Raw genomic sequence first — 14,338 nt, forward strand, 5'->3', positions numbered from 1 at the left:
CAAAAACTGTCGTTCCAAGACTGAAGACATCCTCTGATAAACCGAAATATGTAACGTTAGTGACAGTAAACAAATTATACTATGACAGAAACAATCCCAGCCGTAACTCAGGAGTAAAACTCTTGAACCTCTGAACCACATCTTTTAAAACTATTCGGGAGATCATTTTGATGCCCAGTGCATATTTTTCAAACTAGTACTTGGATTATCAATCAACTTTTTCTCCAATATTGCGGAACGCCAGAGGGTAGATAACTAGCCAGCTAGAGATTCCCACTAGATAACACAGCCACAAAGTACAAATTGGCTATATCGTAAAAATGTATGAAAACAAAAATACGCTTTTTGGTCTTAATTTAAGGTTGGGCCATTAGATTAGCAGTGTGGTTAGGTTTAAAATGCGATTATAAGAAGATTAATTGTAGAAATAGGCAGGCAAGCTTGCTAGCCCCCAAAAAATGTACAACTTCAAGTTGCTCAACTGTTGCACAGATCATCAACTACTGCATTTGAAGACACTGCCACCTGCTGACATGTGCCTCAAATGTGATTATCAAAGAGTCCTCAACAGACATTTGAGTTAGATAGATAGCTACATAGATTTGATTTGACAGTTATAAGTTACAACCAGGGGGAAGATGCCACCAGTCCGGTCCCATACACGACTTTCTTGTGACGTATTATGCGCGGAGACCTTTTGTGACGTCACCAAGCATCAATTCGCTACATAAACTGTGTTCAGCTTTGATATATATCATCAGTACAATCTCTTTTTTCAATCAGGTTGTTTCAGGTAATCTTTTGCCGCATAGTCTGCCCTAGCTGACGCTGTGCAGAGAATACTACGATTGGAAACGGTTGGTTAGACCCGTTCGCACTGCACAAGGTGATTTGGCGTTTAGAATGTCTGGTAGGCTCTTACATTCTTTGGAGAGGTCCCAAATGGCACCCTGTAGTGTACTACTTTTGACCTATCCCCAGTGGGCTCAGATCAAAATAAGTGCACTATATAGGGAATGGCGTGCCATTTGTCTGTGTGTGTGTGTGTGTGTGTTAGGATATGTTTTGTGCCAATCAGTTGATGAAAATGTATCCCTCAGAAAGCAAGATGGACCGTAGTGATGAGAGAATCAAAAGAGCTTTAAGGCGCCGCCCTTATGTGGTAAATACCAATTTATTTAGTTTGTGTTCTGTCTTTGTCATCACATTTTAAATGGAGTGTTGTGTTGACAGTTGAATCCAGTGAGGGTGAACACCCCTGATTCTGTGATGTGGCCAACCGGTAAGGTGCACAGAAGACCAAGGCCTGTAAGTCAAATCCGACCTGAAAACAATTACACATAAACCTTACTTATGCTCCATGTACAAACTGCAGTTATCACAATAAAAGCAACTGCAGATATCCCTCCCCATCTAAACTCATTTGAAATTGAATGCTGTCTTGACAGTCTACTTCAGCGCAGACCCCTCAGATCCACAAAAGGCCTGTAAGTCACATTCAAATCAATCACATAACAGTAGCTACTTAAATGATTTATTGATGGCTACATCATTTATTTCCAAGTTATTTCCAAGGCCAAAATGAGCAAAAGAGTGTTACATTTTTTCTTTACTGTTCACAGCCAATCATTGAGAGCTGTGGGCAGGAACAGACATCTGGGGATGGACGGGACATCAATCCAGAGCCTCTCAGCCAGGTCAGACATCTCTGCTGTTCCCATAGAGACACAACAGATAGATCAATCTGTTGATTCATATGGCCATTTTGGTTGGCTTGGTTGAATTGACAATCATTCATTGGAAATGCTAAAGAATCCTACAGTGTGGAAGGTCTTTAGTCCCATCCCTAATGTTATGGGAGTTGCATTTATTGCATTTCAATACACTTGCATTTTCAATGACCCATGAATTACTCACTACTTGTACAACTATGTTGGATTGCCTAAATATTCTACATTTTCTTGGCAGTCAATGCCAGTGTATTTTATGGCTGCCCTAAGTACATGCCTTTGTCTGTCTCCTCAGTCTGGAAGGGTGACTCGGCTGATGGAGAGAAATTATGATGGGGTCATCTCATCCTCCAACTCTGATGACATCTCTATCTACTCCTTCACTGACTGTGAATCTGAGGTAAGAGAGTTGTACACCATAGATGTGTTGAGTGATATGACTGTAAAGAGAATAGTCTCAGACTAATTGACTCTGATACACAGTCTGATGATGAGGATCATGAAAGGAGGACACCACCGCTGATAGTGAAGGATGAGGAGGATGGAAAGGTGACAAAGTTTGAAGTGAGGGATATGGTAGAGGACGACAATCTGTCTCTCCACTCCTTGGATGAATCAGACTTTCTGGTATGTTCTGCACCATGTATTTGAGTAACTCTTTGACTGAATGTGGAGAATGGACTATGACCAACTAGCTCTCTGACACACAGTGTGATAATGGCAATGATGCCTCTGCTGAGGACAGTCCTGGGCCTTCAAAGGAACCACAGAGAAAAGGGGCTTCACTGAAGGACCCTCGACTGGTATTCTCTTACATTTGTGTGTTTGTGTGTTAGTGGTGCGCAGGTCAGCTGTTTGTTCAACCAAACCCACCCGCAATTGCTAATAACCCATCCGCAACCGCTCGACTATATACATTACTTTTCTGGCCATCCCTTCTTTATTTTCAACTTTCCATTTCGTAGCTTTCCTCTTATTGAATTAAACTCTGACATTGTCCTTTTTGCGTCAGTGGATCAACAATAACTTTTTCTGCCCTTTCCCAAAAGTGTTTGGTGATTGGTGTCTAGTCTATTTGGCATGCGCCAAGTTATGTCCCACAGCTTAGGTTTATGCACAAATGCTAAATAGCCTATAGATATAAATTACACAAGAATGATATATTTATGGATTTTTTTCATGTATTGTTTTCTTTTTATTCAACCCGACCGCCACCCACATAATATTTCATGACCCTAAACCTGCCGCCCTGTGGATATAACCGCGGGACTGCTGCTTATGAGTTAATGCATCACTAGTGTGTGTTACATCTCAATGGTTTGACCCTTTGTCTGTACAGATTATTGTGGCCAAGCCCAACATCCTTCTCCCTGCCTCTGTGAGTGCCCTGAAGAAGGCATCACGCCTGACGGAGTTGGTCCCTACTGTCCGGCCCTGCAAGGAGCAGCAGGACAAGAAGACACAGTGGACCAACACCAACAAGGAGAGCCTGAGGAGGATTAAAAAAAAACTGGCCTCCATAGAGCTCGACCTGGAGGAAGGCCTGAAGAAGGTCAATGACGGTCAGGACGTCAACCAAGAGAGGCAGAAGAATGAGGGATGCTTCAGAGCCTGGATTGAGAAGTGGATGGGGAGGAGGAAGGAGGAAAGACTGAGGGATGAAGATGTGAATAGGGAAGACAAAGGGAGGATGGGCGAAGAGGTGAGGGCACTGATCCAAGTGATGAAGAGAAACTGCAGTGAACGTGATCTTGAGGCAGTAAACCTGGACACTTGGCTGAATGACTTGGAAAGGTTGAAAGTGGCCTTCAAGAAATGCACTGGAGAGATGGCCAAAATGGTAGAGAGCATGGCAGAAATGCAGACCAGAATAGCTGAGAACAGGCTCCTCAAGCCTGAAAAAAAGAACTATGTCCAGAGCTTTGTAAATTAATCTTACTTATTGCGTGTAGTCATGTATCTAATGTATTTATAGATTAGTCTTACAGTATATCTACTGATTGTGTATGACATAGCACTGTCCTGACAGTTTGTTTGTTGTTTCTGGTCTTACAGAGCCCAGGGAAAGTCTCTGGTCCTGTGTCTGGCCTCTCTCCTCTTGTGACCTCAGGACCCCGGACCCTGGCTGAAGCCCTACGGGCCCTGCCCTCTGCTGTGGCCCGTCCCTCCCAAAAGGATGTCCCAAAGCCTCCGACACCTCCAAGCCCCGTCTCTGTCATTGTTGCTTTGCCTGCTGTGGAGTACTTACCATACCACCGCAGCCCTCGCCTGGCCCCAATCACCAACCTGAGTGAGAACGGCAGGAAGCTGCTCCAGAAAATGTCAGGAGTGACCCCACAGGTGAGAGGAAACAGGAAGGGAATATTGGCCATATGTCCTTCTACAGTATATCATACCTCTAGATATCATAGCTCAAGAGTAGAAAATAGCCATATGCTTATATTACTTTATCTCCTTGTCAAAAATATTTAGGAAGGGAAGGTCAAAAGGAAAAAGAGCAAGGGAAAAAAGCAAGTGAAGAAAGAGAAGGCCAGCAAGATGCAGCAGGTGGAAAATGTTGGAGAAAGTAAGGAGGACAAGAAAGAGGAAAAGAAGAGTCTGAGGAAGAGGTGAGGAAATAGAAGAGGGCAACATAACAAGGGCATTTTAGAGATTTATAGAAATAGAATGATGTAGAGAATTATAGAAATTGAATGCGGTAGCAGAGGAAGAGCAGCGATCTGATGTTTAATGGCAAACTACTATTTATTCTCCTGTTGTGTTTGATTGACAGGTTTCTCCAGTGGCTGCTGCCCAAACTGAGATGTTCGAAGAAATAATGGCCTACTACTACAACACACACACACACACACACTCGAACTTCAGAGCTATAGCGGCTTATAACCACACTGACATAATAAAATGTAAAAAAACGTTATTAGTTATACCATGAGTTGACGTTTTTACAAGGATTGTGATTGCTGAAAATAGCGCGCTTGAAATGTAAAGGTCATTTCCAGTCTTCGAGAACATTGCCTTTGAATTTCAATCGAGCTATAGCGAGTTTTGGTGTTACTGATTGAAGTCATCAATCTGTCAGTGAAGACACAGGTGCTCCTGGATGAACCGTCACAGATTCTGGCAGTGACTCCGGCATGTTTGCTGTGAAACTCTGGGGGGCACTGCAGGGGCGAAAATCTGATATCAACTTTGGAGGGGACAATTACATGAAATTTTCTCAAGAGCAAATCCTGAGGGGGACACCAAAAGTAGTGCTGTAACACATAGCCTACATTGTAATATGGTAAATGTATATTGAGGAACCAAAGAAATAAGGTGTTTGCCGTACTCCTAACTACCGGTACCCAAAACTACACAACTAATCACAACAGCAATACCATTGCCTTAAACTGGTGACTGAACTAAGATTTGTTAAAGTTGAGAGTGGGGGCATCCATGGCATTTTCCAATTATGTTCCTATTTTACAAGTAAAAAAAATGGAGAACCTTTCATAATGTTGCCAAACAAAGACTCAACAAACTTACCTGAGACTCCCTGTCTCTGCCAGTCTGTCCCTGCATATCTGTCCCCAACTCTGCTGTCTGTGTGCCATCTGTTGCCTGCTCTGCCTAATGACATCATTGTGAAACATTTCCATTAGAATTTGATTTCTTTCTTATGAACATTTTATCAACTAGTCTTTGAGATATTAGGCTACTAGGGTTCTTACTTTGCGTTTTGGTGTACTGAAAAATACTCTGATGTCCGTCTTTTTTATTTTTCTGCCATTTTTCTACCTGGCTGGCTGGCTACACACACACACAGCGTGTAGGTTATTTACAGTAGGAGATGGGCTTCTATCATCTTATCTTCTATCATTCTATTTGGGCTTCGATCTAAAAGGTAGCTAGCAAATGTGAAACGGATTAAAATGACAAGAGTTGACAGCTGTATGAGTTCACCATTTACACAACATATGCTGCAACCTTTTGTAATTTTAATAGTTTGTTTCATATTGGCTGGCTTCCAACAATAGCTGAATTTGCAAAGCTAGGGAGCACCAATTCCGTTTCAGTGGTGTTTGCTATAATCTTTGCTACCCGGGTTAAATAAAGGTGAAATAAAATAAATAAAAGTTCCCTTTGCGACAATTTAGCTTTTGCAACGAGACCATTAAATATATTTAAGACAATGGTAGAAGAGAGTGTAGTTCTGTTCAGTTTGGACTTCAGTTTATCGCTAACCTTATCACAGGGACTTTGAAGCACTAACTTACATCATCTGCATGCTGATCTTGGAATAAATTGACGATAGCAAAGATTCCATCTTTGACGACGCCACATAAATGGAATAGGTACTAGCTAGCTTAATAGTTAATATTTGCGCGCTAGCTCTGCAAATTCAGCTAGTGTGTGTGTGAACCCTGCCAACATAAAACAAAACATTGCTATGGCACGATTGACTGGATGAATCTCCCGTCAGTTACGTGCATTGAGTGCTTTTCAGACAGTGGACACGAACCCTCTGTTACCTTGCCAACTAAGGAACTGGCAGTGGATCAAACCATTGTGAGGCAAAGGGTGGGGGGTCGCAATCTTTTGAAACTTAAAAACGCACTATTAGGTGTCTATAATCAGCACAATTGCTTTCATTGCGCATTATTAATATTATGTAAATTACATAGTTATGTTTACAGTGATATATTGGGGGGGACAAATCATATTTTTCCCAGGATGGGGGGGTCGTGTCCCCCCCGTCCCCCCGTCCCCGTCCCCCGGGATTTCCGCCCCTGGGGCACTGACAGACACAGACAGTGGACTGAGGTGGGAATGTTGAGAATGTGGATGTTGAGCCACTATAGCCCAGTGACTGCTGGTTTGAGAGGCAGATGCATGTCCATGACTGAGTCCATGGCCAAAGCTGTGTTCGTGACTATGTCCATGACCTTGGCTGTGGCTGCAGCTGTGTCCATGTTTGTGACCATGTCCGTAACTTGGCCCAAAGCTTGAGGCCATATCCATGGTTGTGTCCGTAATAACCTGAGACCTGAACAGGGCTCCCCTGTGTATAGTAGGAGTGGGCCCAGCCTTCAAATGTCTTTGGTGTGGTCTCGGTAGCCTGTAGGTTGGAGGTAGAAGACACTGGAGCGTAGGCTTGGACTGGGTAGGAGCCTGGGGTTGGAATGATTCTGCAATCAATGAGAACGTGGACAGATTTCAGAGAGCTTAAATATACCAGTGATTCTCTATCTAATCATGGGGGACCACTAGGTGCCTACTGTACAGTATTCAATTACAGCTGAGGATCATCTATTATAACTGCACCTCATTATACTGTAGTACATCATGTGCTCTGGCTTGCACACAGCAATTGTTATTTAATGACCTCTTGTCTTGTCTGATAAATGATGGGTCTGGTGCTTTCTCAGTACTCACGGTGGGTGGACTGTCTTCCTTCTCGCCTCTATTGATGCAGGGACATACAGGACATCAATGTTCCTCAGCAGCCTGAAAGGCATCTTCTTGTCCAGCACTGATGCCCTGGCATCGGACATGTCCAGAAGTGAGAGCCAGCCCTTTCCGTCTGTTTCACCAGTGCAAGTTAAGGAGAATGTGTGAAGCAGTGATGCAAGATTTTTCTAAACAAAAATAACATCATGTTTAGCAGGAGGACTCATATACAACACCTATAACCTATTACCACTTAACTACACTACTAAGCACACTTATAAAGCTGTGACATACTGCAGAGGAGCGTATCACATTTCTTTTGAACCACAATGAGGTTGGAGTAAGGATACAGATCCCCCCTGCGATGATGGCCATGACATTGCAAAGGAAGACAGTGTGTGGGACCAAAAGTGTTGTGATGAACAGAAACAGCCAGGGCAGGGCTAACATGGGTACAGTGACCCCGAAAAGAAAGCCCTTAACCATACGGGAGTGCACTGTGGCCATATACATAAGGGAGAGGGATACTGGCATGAACCCCTCCATCTGGTTCTGGGCAGATGCACCAAACAGTAGCAGACCCAGTATAACACCCCTGTGCTGATAGAGAGAAGCAGAAACCAAACAGTGGTGCCCACACTCTTCTCAATGTCACCCCAGAACCCCATTACTGAGGAGTAGCTGGGTCACTGTCTTGTGGTGGAAGGAGTATGTCATTCTATATTTTTCATTTAACTAGACAAGTCAGTTAAGAACAAATTCTTATTTACAATGACGGCCTACCCTGGCGATGCAGGCCCAATTGTGCACTGCCCTATGGGACTCCGAATCACAGCCGGATGTGATACAACCTGGATTCGAAACAGGGTCTGTAGTGACGCCTCTTTTGCACTAAGATGCAGTGCCTCAGACCGCTGCGCCACTCCGGAACCTTATTGAGCTTGTGCACTGCAAAGGAAGAGGAAAGGATTAAAACATAAATGATAGGGTTGACAGACATAAACATGGCGTGATGTGTTGTAGCTTGCTGCTGTAGTCTACTGGCACCGTCTGTTACATTAGCTATACGTTTTAGCACGCTAGCTAACGTTACAACACTCCCAATCAAAGTAGCTACCGAGCATATGATTGTTGATTCACTTAGCCCCTCCTTGCTAACATACCATGACCATTGCCAAAAACTGTCGTTCCAAGACTGAAGACATCCTCTGATAAACCGAAATATGTAACGTTAGTGACAGTAAACAAATTATACTATGACAGAAACAATCCCAGCCGTAACTCAGGAGTAAAACTCTTGAACCTCTGAACCACATCTTTTAAAACTATTCGGGAGATCATTTTGATGCCCAGTGCATATTTTTCAAACTAGTACTTGGATTATCAATCAACTTTTTCTCCAATATTGCGGAACGCCAGAGGGTAGATAACTAGCCAGCTAGAGATTCCCACTAGATAACACAGCCACAAAGTACAAATTGGCTATATCGTAAAAATGTATGAAAACAAAAATACGCTTTTTGGTCTTAATTTAAGGTTGGGCCATTAGATTAGCAGTGTGGTTAGGTTTAAAATGCGATTATAAGAAGATTAATTGTAGAAATAGGCAGGCAAGCTTGCTAGCCCCCAAAAAATGTACAACTTCAAGTTGCTCAACTGTTGCACAGATCATCAACTACTGCATTTGAAGACACTGCCACCTGCTGACATGTGCCTCAAATGTGATTATCAAAGAGTCCTCAACAGACATTTGAGTTAGATAGATAGCTACATAGATTTGATTTGACAGTTATAAGTTACAACCAGGGGGAAGATGCCACCAGTCCGGTCCCATACACGACTTTCTTGTGACGTATTATGCGCGGAGACCTTTTGTGACGTCACCAAGCATCAATTCGCTACATAAACTGTGTTCAGCTTTGATATATATCATCAGTACAATCTCTTTTTTCAATCAGGTTGTTTCAGGTAATCTTTTGCCGCATAGTCTGCCCTAGCTGACGCTGTGCAGAGAATACTACGATTGGAAACGGTTGGTTAGACCCGTTCGCACTGCACAAGGTGATTTGGCGTTTAGAATGTCTGGTAGGCTCTTACATTCTTTGGAGAGGTCCCAAATGGCACCCTGTAGTGTACTACTTTTGACCTATCCCCAGTGGGCTCAGATCAAAATAAGTGCACTATATAGGGAATGGCGTGCCATTTGTCTGTGTGTGTGTGTGTGTTTAGGATATGTTTTGTGCCAATCAGTTGATGAAAATGTATCCCTCAGAAAGCAAGATGGACCGTAGTGATGAGAGAATCAAAAGAGCTTTAAGGCGCCGCCCTTATGTGGTAAATACCAATTTATTTAGTTTGTGTTCTGTCTTTGTCATCACATTTTAAATGGAGTGTTGTGTTGACAGTTGAATCCAGTGAGGGTGAACACCCCTGATTCTGTGATGTGGCCAACCGGTAAGGTGCACAGAAGACCAAGGCCTGTAAGTCAAATCCGACCTGAAAACAATTACACATAAACCTTACTTATGCTCCATGTACAAACTGCAGTTATCACAATAAAAGCAACTGCAGATATCCCTCCCCATCTAAACTCATTTGAAATTGAATGCTGTCTTGACAGTCTACTTCAGCGCAGACCCCTCAGATCCACAAAAGGCCTGTAAGTCACATTCAAATCAATCACATAACAGTAGCTACTTAAATGATTTATTGATGGCTACATCATTTATTTCCAAGTTATTTCCAAGGCCAAAATGAGCAAAAGAGTGTTACATTCTTTCTTTACTGTTCACAGCCAATCATTGAGAGCTGTGGGCAGGAACAGACATCTGGGGATGGACGGGACATCAATCCAGAGCCTCTCAGCCAGGTCAGACATCTCTGCTGTTCCCATAGAGACACAACAGATAGATCAATCTGTTGATTCATATGGCCATTTTGGTTGGCTTGGTTGAATTGACAATCATTCATTGGAAATGCTAAAGAATCCTACAGTGTGGAAGGTCTTTAGTCCCATCCCTAATGTTATGGGAGTTGCATTTATTGCATTTCAATACACTTGCATTTTCAATGACCCATGAATTACTCACTACTTGTACAACTATGTTGGATTGCCTAAATATTCTACATTTTCTTGGCAGTCAATGCCAGTGTATTTTATGGCTGCCCTAAGTACATGCCTTTGTCTGTCTCCTCAGTCTGGAAGGGTGACTCGGCTGATGGAGAGAAATTATGATGGGGTCATCTCATCCTCCAACTCTGATGACATCTCTATCTACTCCTTCACTGACTGTGAATCTGAGGTAAGAGAGTTGTACACCATAGATGTGTTGAGTGATATGACTGTAAAGAGAATAGTCTCAGACTAATTGACTCTGATACACAGTCTGATGATGAGGATCATGAAAGGAGGACACCACCGCTGATAGTGAAGGATGAGGAGGATGGAAAGGTGACAAAGTTTGAAGTGAGGGATATGGTAGAGGACGACAATCTGTCTCTCCACTCCTTGGATGAATCAGACTTTCTGGTATGTTCTGCACCATGTATTTGAGTAACTCTTTGACTGAATGTGGAGAATGGACTATGACCAACTAGCTCTCTGACACACAGTGTGATAATGGCAATGATGCCTCTGCTGAGGACAGTCCTGGGCCTTCAAAGGAACCACAGAGAAAAGGGGCTTCACTGAAGGACCCTCGACTGGTATTCTCTTACATTTGTGTGTTTGTGTGTTAGTGGTGCGCAGGTCAGCTGTTTGTTCAACCAAACCCACCCGCAATTGCTAATAACCCATCCGCAACCGCCCGACTATATACATTACTTTTCTGGCCATCCCTTCTTTATTTTCAACTTTCCATTTCGTAGCTTTCCTCTTATTGAATTAAACTCTGACATTGTCCTTTTTGCGTCAGTGGATCAACAATAACTTTTTCTGCCCTTTCCCAAAAGTGTTTGGTGATTGGTGTCTAGTCTATTTGGCATGCGCCAAGTTATGTCCCACAGCTTAGGTTTATGCACAAATGCTAAATAGCCTATAGATATAAATTACACAAGAATGATATATTTATGGATTTTTTTCATGTATTGTTTTCTTTTTATTCAACCCGACCGCCACCCACATAATATTTCATGACCCTAAACCTGCCGCCCTGTGGATATAACCGCGGGACTGCTGCTTATGAGTTAATGCATCACTAGTGTGTGTTACATCTCAATGGTTTGACCCTTTGTCTGTACAGATTATTGTGGCCAAGCCCAACATCCTTCTCCCTGCCTCTGTGAGTGCCCTGAAGAAGGCATCACGCCTGACGGAGTTGGTCCCTACTGTCCGGCCCTGCAAGGAGCAGCAGGACAAGAAGACACAGTGGACCAACACCAACAAGGAGAGCCTGAGGAGGATTAAAAAAAAACTGGCCTCCATAGAGCTCGACCTGGAGGAAGGCCTGAAGAAGGTCAATGACGGTCAGGACGTCAACCAAGAGAGGCAGAAGAATGAGGGATGCTTCAGAGCCTGGATTGAGAAGTGGATGGGGAGGAGGAAGGAGGAAAGACTGAGGGATGAAGATGTGAATAGGGAAGACAAAGGGAGGATGGGCGAAGAGGTGAGGGCACTGATCCAAGTGATGAAGAGAAACTGCAGTGAACGTGATCTTGAGGCAGTAAACCTGGACACTTGGCTGAATGACTTGGAAAGGTTGAAAGTGGCCTTCAAGAAATGCACTGGAGAGATGGCCAAAATGGTAGAGAGCATGGCAGAAATGCAGACCAGAATAGCTGAGAACAGGCTCCTCAAGCCTGAAAAAAGAACTATGTCCAGAGCTTTGTAAATTAATCTTACTTATTGCGTGTAGTCATGTATCTAATGTATTTATAGATTAGTCTTACAGTATATCTACTGATTGTGTATGACATAGCACTGTCCTGACAGTTTGTTTGTTGTTTCTGGTCTTACAGAGCCCAGGGAAAGTCTCTGGTCCTGTGTCTGGCCTCTCTCCTCTTGTGACCTCAGGACCCCGGACCCTGGCTGAAGCCCTACGGGCCCTGCCCTCTGCTGTGGCCCGTCCCTCCCAAAAGGATGTCCCAAAGCCTCCGACACCTCCAAGCCCCGTCTCTGTCATTGTTGCTTTGCCTGCTGTGGAGTACTTACCATACCACCGCAGCCCTCGCCTGGCCCCAATCACCAACCTGAGTGAGAACGGCAGGAAGCTGCTCCAGAAAATGTCAGGAGTGACCCCACAGGTGAGAGGAAACAGGAAGGGAATATTGGCCATATGTCCTTCTACAGTATATCATACCTCTAGATATCATAGCTCAAGAGTAGAAAATAGCCATATGCTTATATTACTTTATCTCCTTGTCAAAAATATTTAGGAAGGGAAGGTCAAAAGGAAAAAGAGCAAGGGAAAAAAGCAAGTGAAGAAAGAGAAGGCCAGCAAGATGCAGCAGGTGGAAAATGTTGGAGAAAGTAAGGAGGACAAGAAAGAGGAAAAGAAGAGTCTGAGGAAGAGGTGAGGAAATAGAAGAGGGCAACATAACAAGGGCATTTTAGAGATTTATAGAAATAGAATGATGTAGAGAATTATAGAAATTGAATGCGGTAGCAGAGGAAGAGCAGCGATCTGATGTTTAATGGCAAACTACTATTTATTCTCCTGTTGTGTTTGATTGACAGGTTTCTCCAGTGGCTGCTGCCCAAACTGAGATGTTCGAAGAAATAATGGCCTACTACTACAACACACACACACACACACACTCGAACTTCAGAGCTATAGCGGCTTATAACCACACTGACATAATAAAATGTAAAAAAACGTTATTAGTTATACCATGAGTTGACGTTTTTACAAGGATTGTGATTGCTGAAAATAGCGCGCTTGAAATGTAAAGGTCATTTCCAGTCTTCGAGAACATTGCCTTTGAATTTCAATCGAGCTATAGCGAGTTTTGGTGTTACTGATTGAAGTCATCAATCTGTCAGTGAAGACACAGGTGCTCCTGGATGAACCGTCACAGATTCTGGCAGTGACTCCGGCATGTTTGCTGTGAAACTCTGGGGGGCACTGCAGGGGCGAAAATCTGATATCAACTTTGGAGGGGACAATTACATGACATTTTCTCAAGAGCAAATCCTGAGGGGGACACCAAAAGTAGTGCTGTAACACATAGCCTACATTGTAATATGGTAAATGTATATTGAGGAACCAAAGAAATAAGGTGTTTGCCGTACTCCTAACTACCGGTACCCAAAACTACACAACTAATCACAACAGCAATACCATTGCCTTAAACTGGTGACTGAACTAAGATTTGTTAAAGTTGAGAGTGGGGGCATCCATGGCATTTTCCAATTATGTTCCTATTTTACAAGTAAAAAAATGGAGAACCTTTCATAATGTTGCCAAACAAAGACTCAACAAACTTACCTGAGACTCCCTGTCTCTGCCAGTCTGTCCCTGCATATCTGTCCCCAACTCTGCTGTCTGTTTGCCATCTGTTGCCTGCTCTGCCTAATGACATCATTGTGAAACATTTCCATTAGAATTTGATTTCTTTCTTATGAACATTTTATCAACTAGTCTTTGAGATATTAGGCTACTAGGGTTCTTACTTTGCGTTTTGGTGTACTGAAAAATACTCTGATGTCCGTCTTTTTTTTTTTTCTGCCATTTTTCTACCTGGCTGGCTGGCTACACACACACACAGCGTGTAGGTTATTTACAGTAGGAGATGGGCTTCTATCATCTTATCTTCTATCATTCTATTTGGGCTTCGATCTAAAAGGTAGCTAGCAAATGTGAAACGGATTAAAATGACAAGAGTTGACAGCTGTATGAGTTCACCATTTACACAACATATGCTGCAACCTTTTGTAATTTTAATAGTTTGTTTCATATTGGCTGGCTTCCAACAATAGCTGAATTTGCAAAGCTAGGGAGCACCAATTCCGTTTCAGTGGTGTTTGCTATAATCTTTGCTACCCGGGTTAAATAAAGGTGAAATAAAATAAATAAAAGTTCCCTTTGCGACAATTTAGCTTTTGCAACGAGACCATTAAATATATTTAAGACAATGGTAGAAGAGAGTGTAGTTCTGTTCAGTTTGGACTTCAGTTTATCGCTAACCTTATCACAGGGACTTTGAAGCACTAACTTACATCATCTGCATGCTGATCTTGG

General features: G+C 43.0%; 3 protein-coding genes and 2 long non-coding RNA genes across 8 annotated transcripts; 2 read left to right on the forward strand and 3 right to left on the reverse strand.

Annotated features, from left to right (window-relative positions):
- Window positions 1–691: 691 nt before the first annotated feature.
- On the forward strand, window positions 692–4,654 carry LOC123742480 (uncharacterized). 2 transcript variants are annotated; one of them, XM_045717189.1, is made up of 11 exons: window positions 693–886; window positions 1,101–1,162; window positions 1,234–1,308; window positions 1,449–1,487; window positions 1,623–1,697; window positions 2,026–2,130; window positions 2,214–2,357; window positions 3,070–3,570; window positions 3,786–4,070; window positions 4,203–4,339; window positions 4,504–4,654. In XM_045717189.1, the coding sequence occupies exons 2-11, from the start codon at window positions 1,109–1,111 to the stop codon at window positions 4,547–4,549; spliced, it is 1,461 nt and encodes a 486-aa protein (XP_045573145.1). In that variant the 5' UTR covers window positions 693–886; window positions 1,101–1,108; the 3' UTR covers window positions 4,550–4,654. The 2 variants fall into 2 exon arrangements, with proteins under 2 accessions (XP_045573146.1, XP_045573145.1); XM_045717190.1 differs by lacking the exon at window positions 1,101–1,162 and having other exon boundaries at window positions 692–886.
- Window positions 4,433–5,298, reverse strand: LOC123742481 (uncharacterized). Its single transcript, XR_006769654.1, has 2 exons — window positions 5,256–5,298; window positions 4,433–4,891 (listed from the first exon to the last, which is right to left on the reverse strand). It is a non-coding gene; the product is annotated as an uncharacterized lncRNA (long non-coding RNA).
- Window positions 5,299–6,553: 1,255 nt separating this feature from the next.
- LOC106603623 (rhomboid domain-containing protein 2) lies at window positions 6,554–8,658 on the reverse strand. The gene is made up of 4 exons (XM_045717213.1): window positions 8,324–8,658; window positions 7,511–8,108; window positions 7,146–7,293; window positions 6,554–6,898 (listed from the first exon to the last, which is right to left on the reverse strand). The coding sequence occupies exons 2-4, from the start codon at window positions 7,704–7,706 to the stop codon at window positions 6,643–6,645; spliced, it is 600 nt and encodes a 199-aa protein (XP_045573169.1). The 5' UTR covers window positions 7,707–8,108; window positions 8,324–8,658; the 3' UTR covers window positions 6,554–6,642.
- Window positions 8,659–9,006: 348 nt separating this feature from the next.
- Window positions 9,007–12,985, forward strand: LOC106603621 (uncharacterized). Of its 3 annotated transcripts, none has more exons than XM_045717193.1 (11): window positions 9,007–9,221; window positions 9,433–9,494; window positions 9,566–9,640; window positions 9,781–9,819; window positions 9,955–10,029; window positions 10,358–10,462; window positions 10,546–10,689; window positions 11,402–11,764; window positions 12,117–12,401; window positions 12,534–12,670; window positions 12,835–12,985. In XM_045717193.1, the coding sequence occupies exons 2-11, from the start codon at window positions 9,441–9,443 to the stop codon at window positions 12,878–12,880; spliced, it is 1,323 nt and encodes a 440-aa protein (XP_045573149.1). In that variant the 5' UTR covers window positions 9,007–9,221; window positions 9,433–9,440; the 3' UTR covers window positions 12,881–12,985. The 3 variants fall into 3 exon arrangements, with proteins under 3 accessions (XP_045573149.1, XP_045573148.1, XP_045573147.1); XM_045717191.1 differs by having other exon boundaries at window positions 9,028–9,221; window positions 11,402–11,902; XM_045717192.1 differs by lacking the exon at window positions 9,433–9,494 and having other exon boundaries at window positions 9,027–9,221; window positions 11,402–11,902.
- LOC123742491 (uncharacterized) lies at window positions 12,764–13,628 on the reverse strand. The gene is made up of 2 exons (XR_006769656.1): window positions 13,586–13,628; window positions 12,764–13,222 (listed from the first exon to the last, which is right to left on the reverse strand). It is a non-coding gene; the product is annotated as an uncharacterized lncRNA (long non-coding RNA).
- Between the last annotated feature and the right edge of the window lie 710 nt (window positions 13,629–14,338).

Source organism: Salmo salar, chromosome ssa04 (genome assembly GCF_905237065.1).
Source record: "Salmo salar chromosome ssa04, Ssal_v3.1, whole genome shotgun sequence".
In the NCBI taxonomy this organism is placed as follows: Eukaryota; Metazoa; Chordata; class Actinopteri; order Salmoniformes; family Salmonidae; genus Salmo; species Salmo salar.

What these genes read in the sequence shown, in the direction of transcription:
- LOC106603621 (XM_045717191.1), top strand. Translation starts at nt 9,441, where the DNA reads ATGGACCGTAGTGATGAGAGAATCAAAAGAGCTTTAAGGCGCCGCCCT. An exon ending in TCACTGACTGTGAATCTGAG is followed by an intron (nt 10,463 to 10,545) that starts GTAAGAGAGTTG and finishes TCTGATACACAG; the next exon opens with TCTGATGATGAGGATCATGA. An exon ending in CTGGAGAGATGGCCAAAATG is followed by an intron (nt 11,903 to 12,116) that starts GTAGAGAGCATG and finishes CTGGTCTTACAG; the next exon opens with AGCCCAGGGAAAGTCTCTGG.
- LOC106603623 (XM_045717213.1), bottom strand. Translation starts at nt 7,706, where the DNA reads ATGGAGGGGTTCATGCCAGTATCCCTCTCCCTTATGTATATGGCCACA. An exon ending in CATCATCGCAGGGGGGATCT is followed by an intron (nt 7,294 to 7,510) that starts GTATCCTTACTC and finishes CTGGTGAAACAG; the next exon opens with ACGGAAAGGGCTGGCTCTCA. An exon ending in AGGAAGACAGTCCACCCACC is followed by an intron (nt 6,899 to 7,145) that starts GTGAGTACTGAG and finishes CATTGATTGCAG; the next exon opens with AATCATTCCAACCCCAGGCT.
- LOC123742480 (XM_045717189.1), top strand. Translation starts at nt 1,109, where the DNA reads ATGGACCGTAGTGATGAGAGAATCAAAAGAGCTTTAAGGCGCCGCCCT. An exon ending in TGGATGAATCAGACTTTCTG is followed by an intron (nt 2,358 to 3,069) that starts GTATGTTCTGCA and finishes TTGTCTGTACAG; the next exon opens with ATTATTGTGGCCAAGCCCAA. An exon ending in CTGGAGAGATGGCCAAAATG is followed by an intron (nt 3,571 to 3,785) that starts GTAGAGAGCATG and finishes CTGGTCTTACAG; the next exon opens with AGCCCAGGGAAAGTCTCTGG.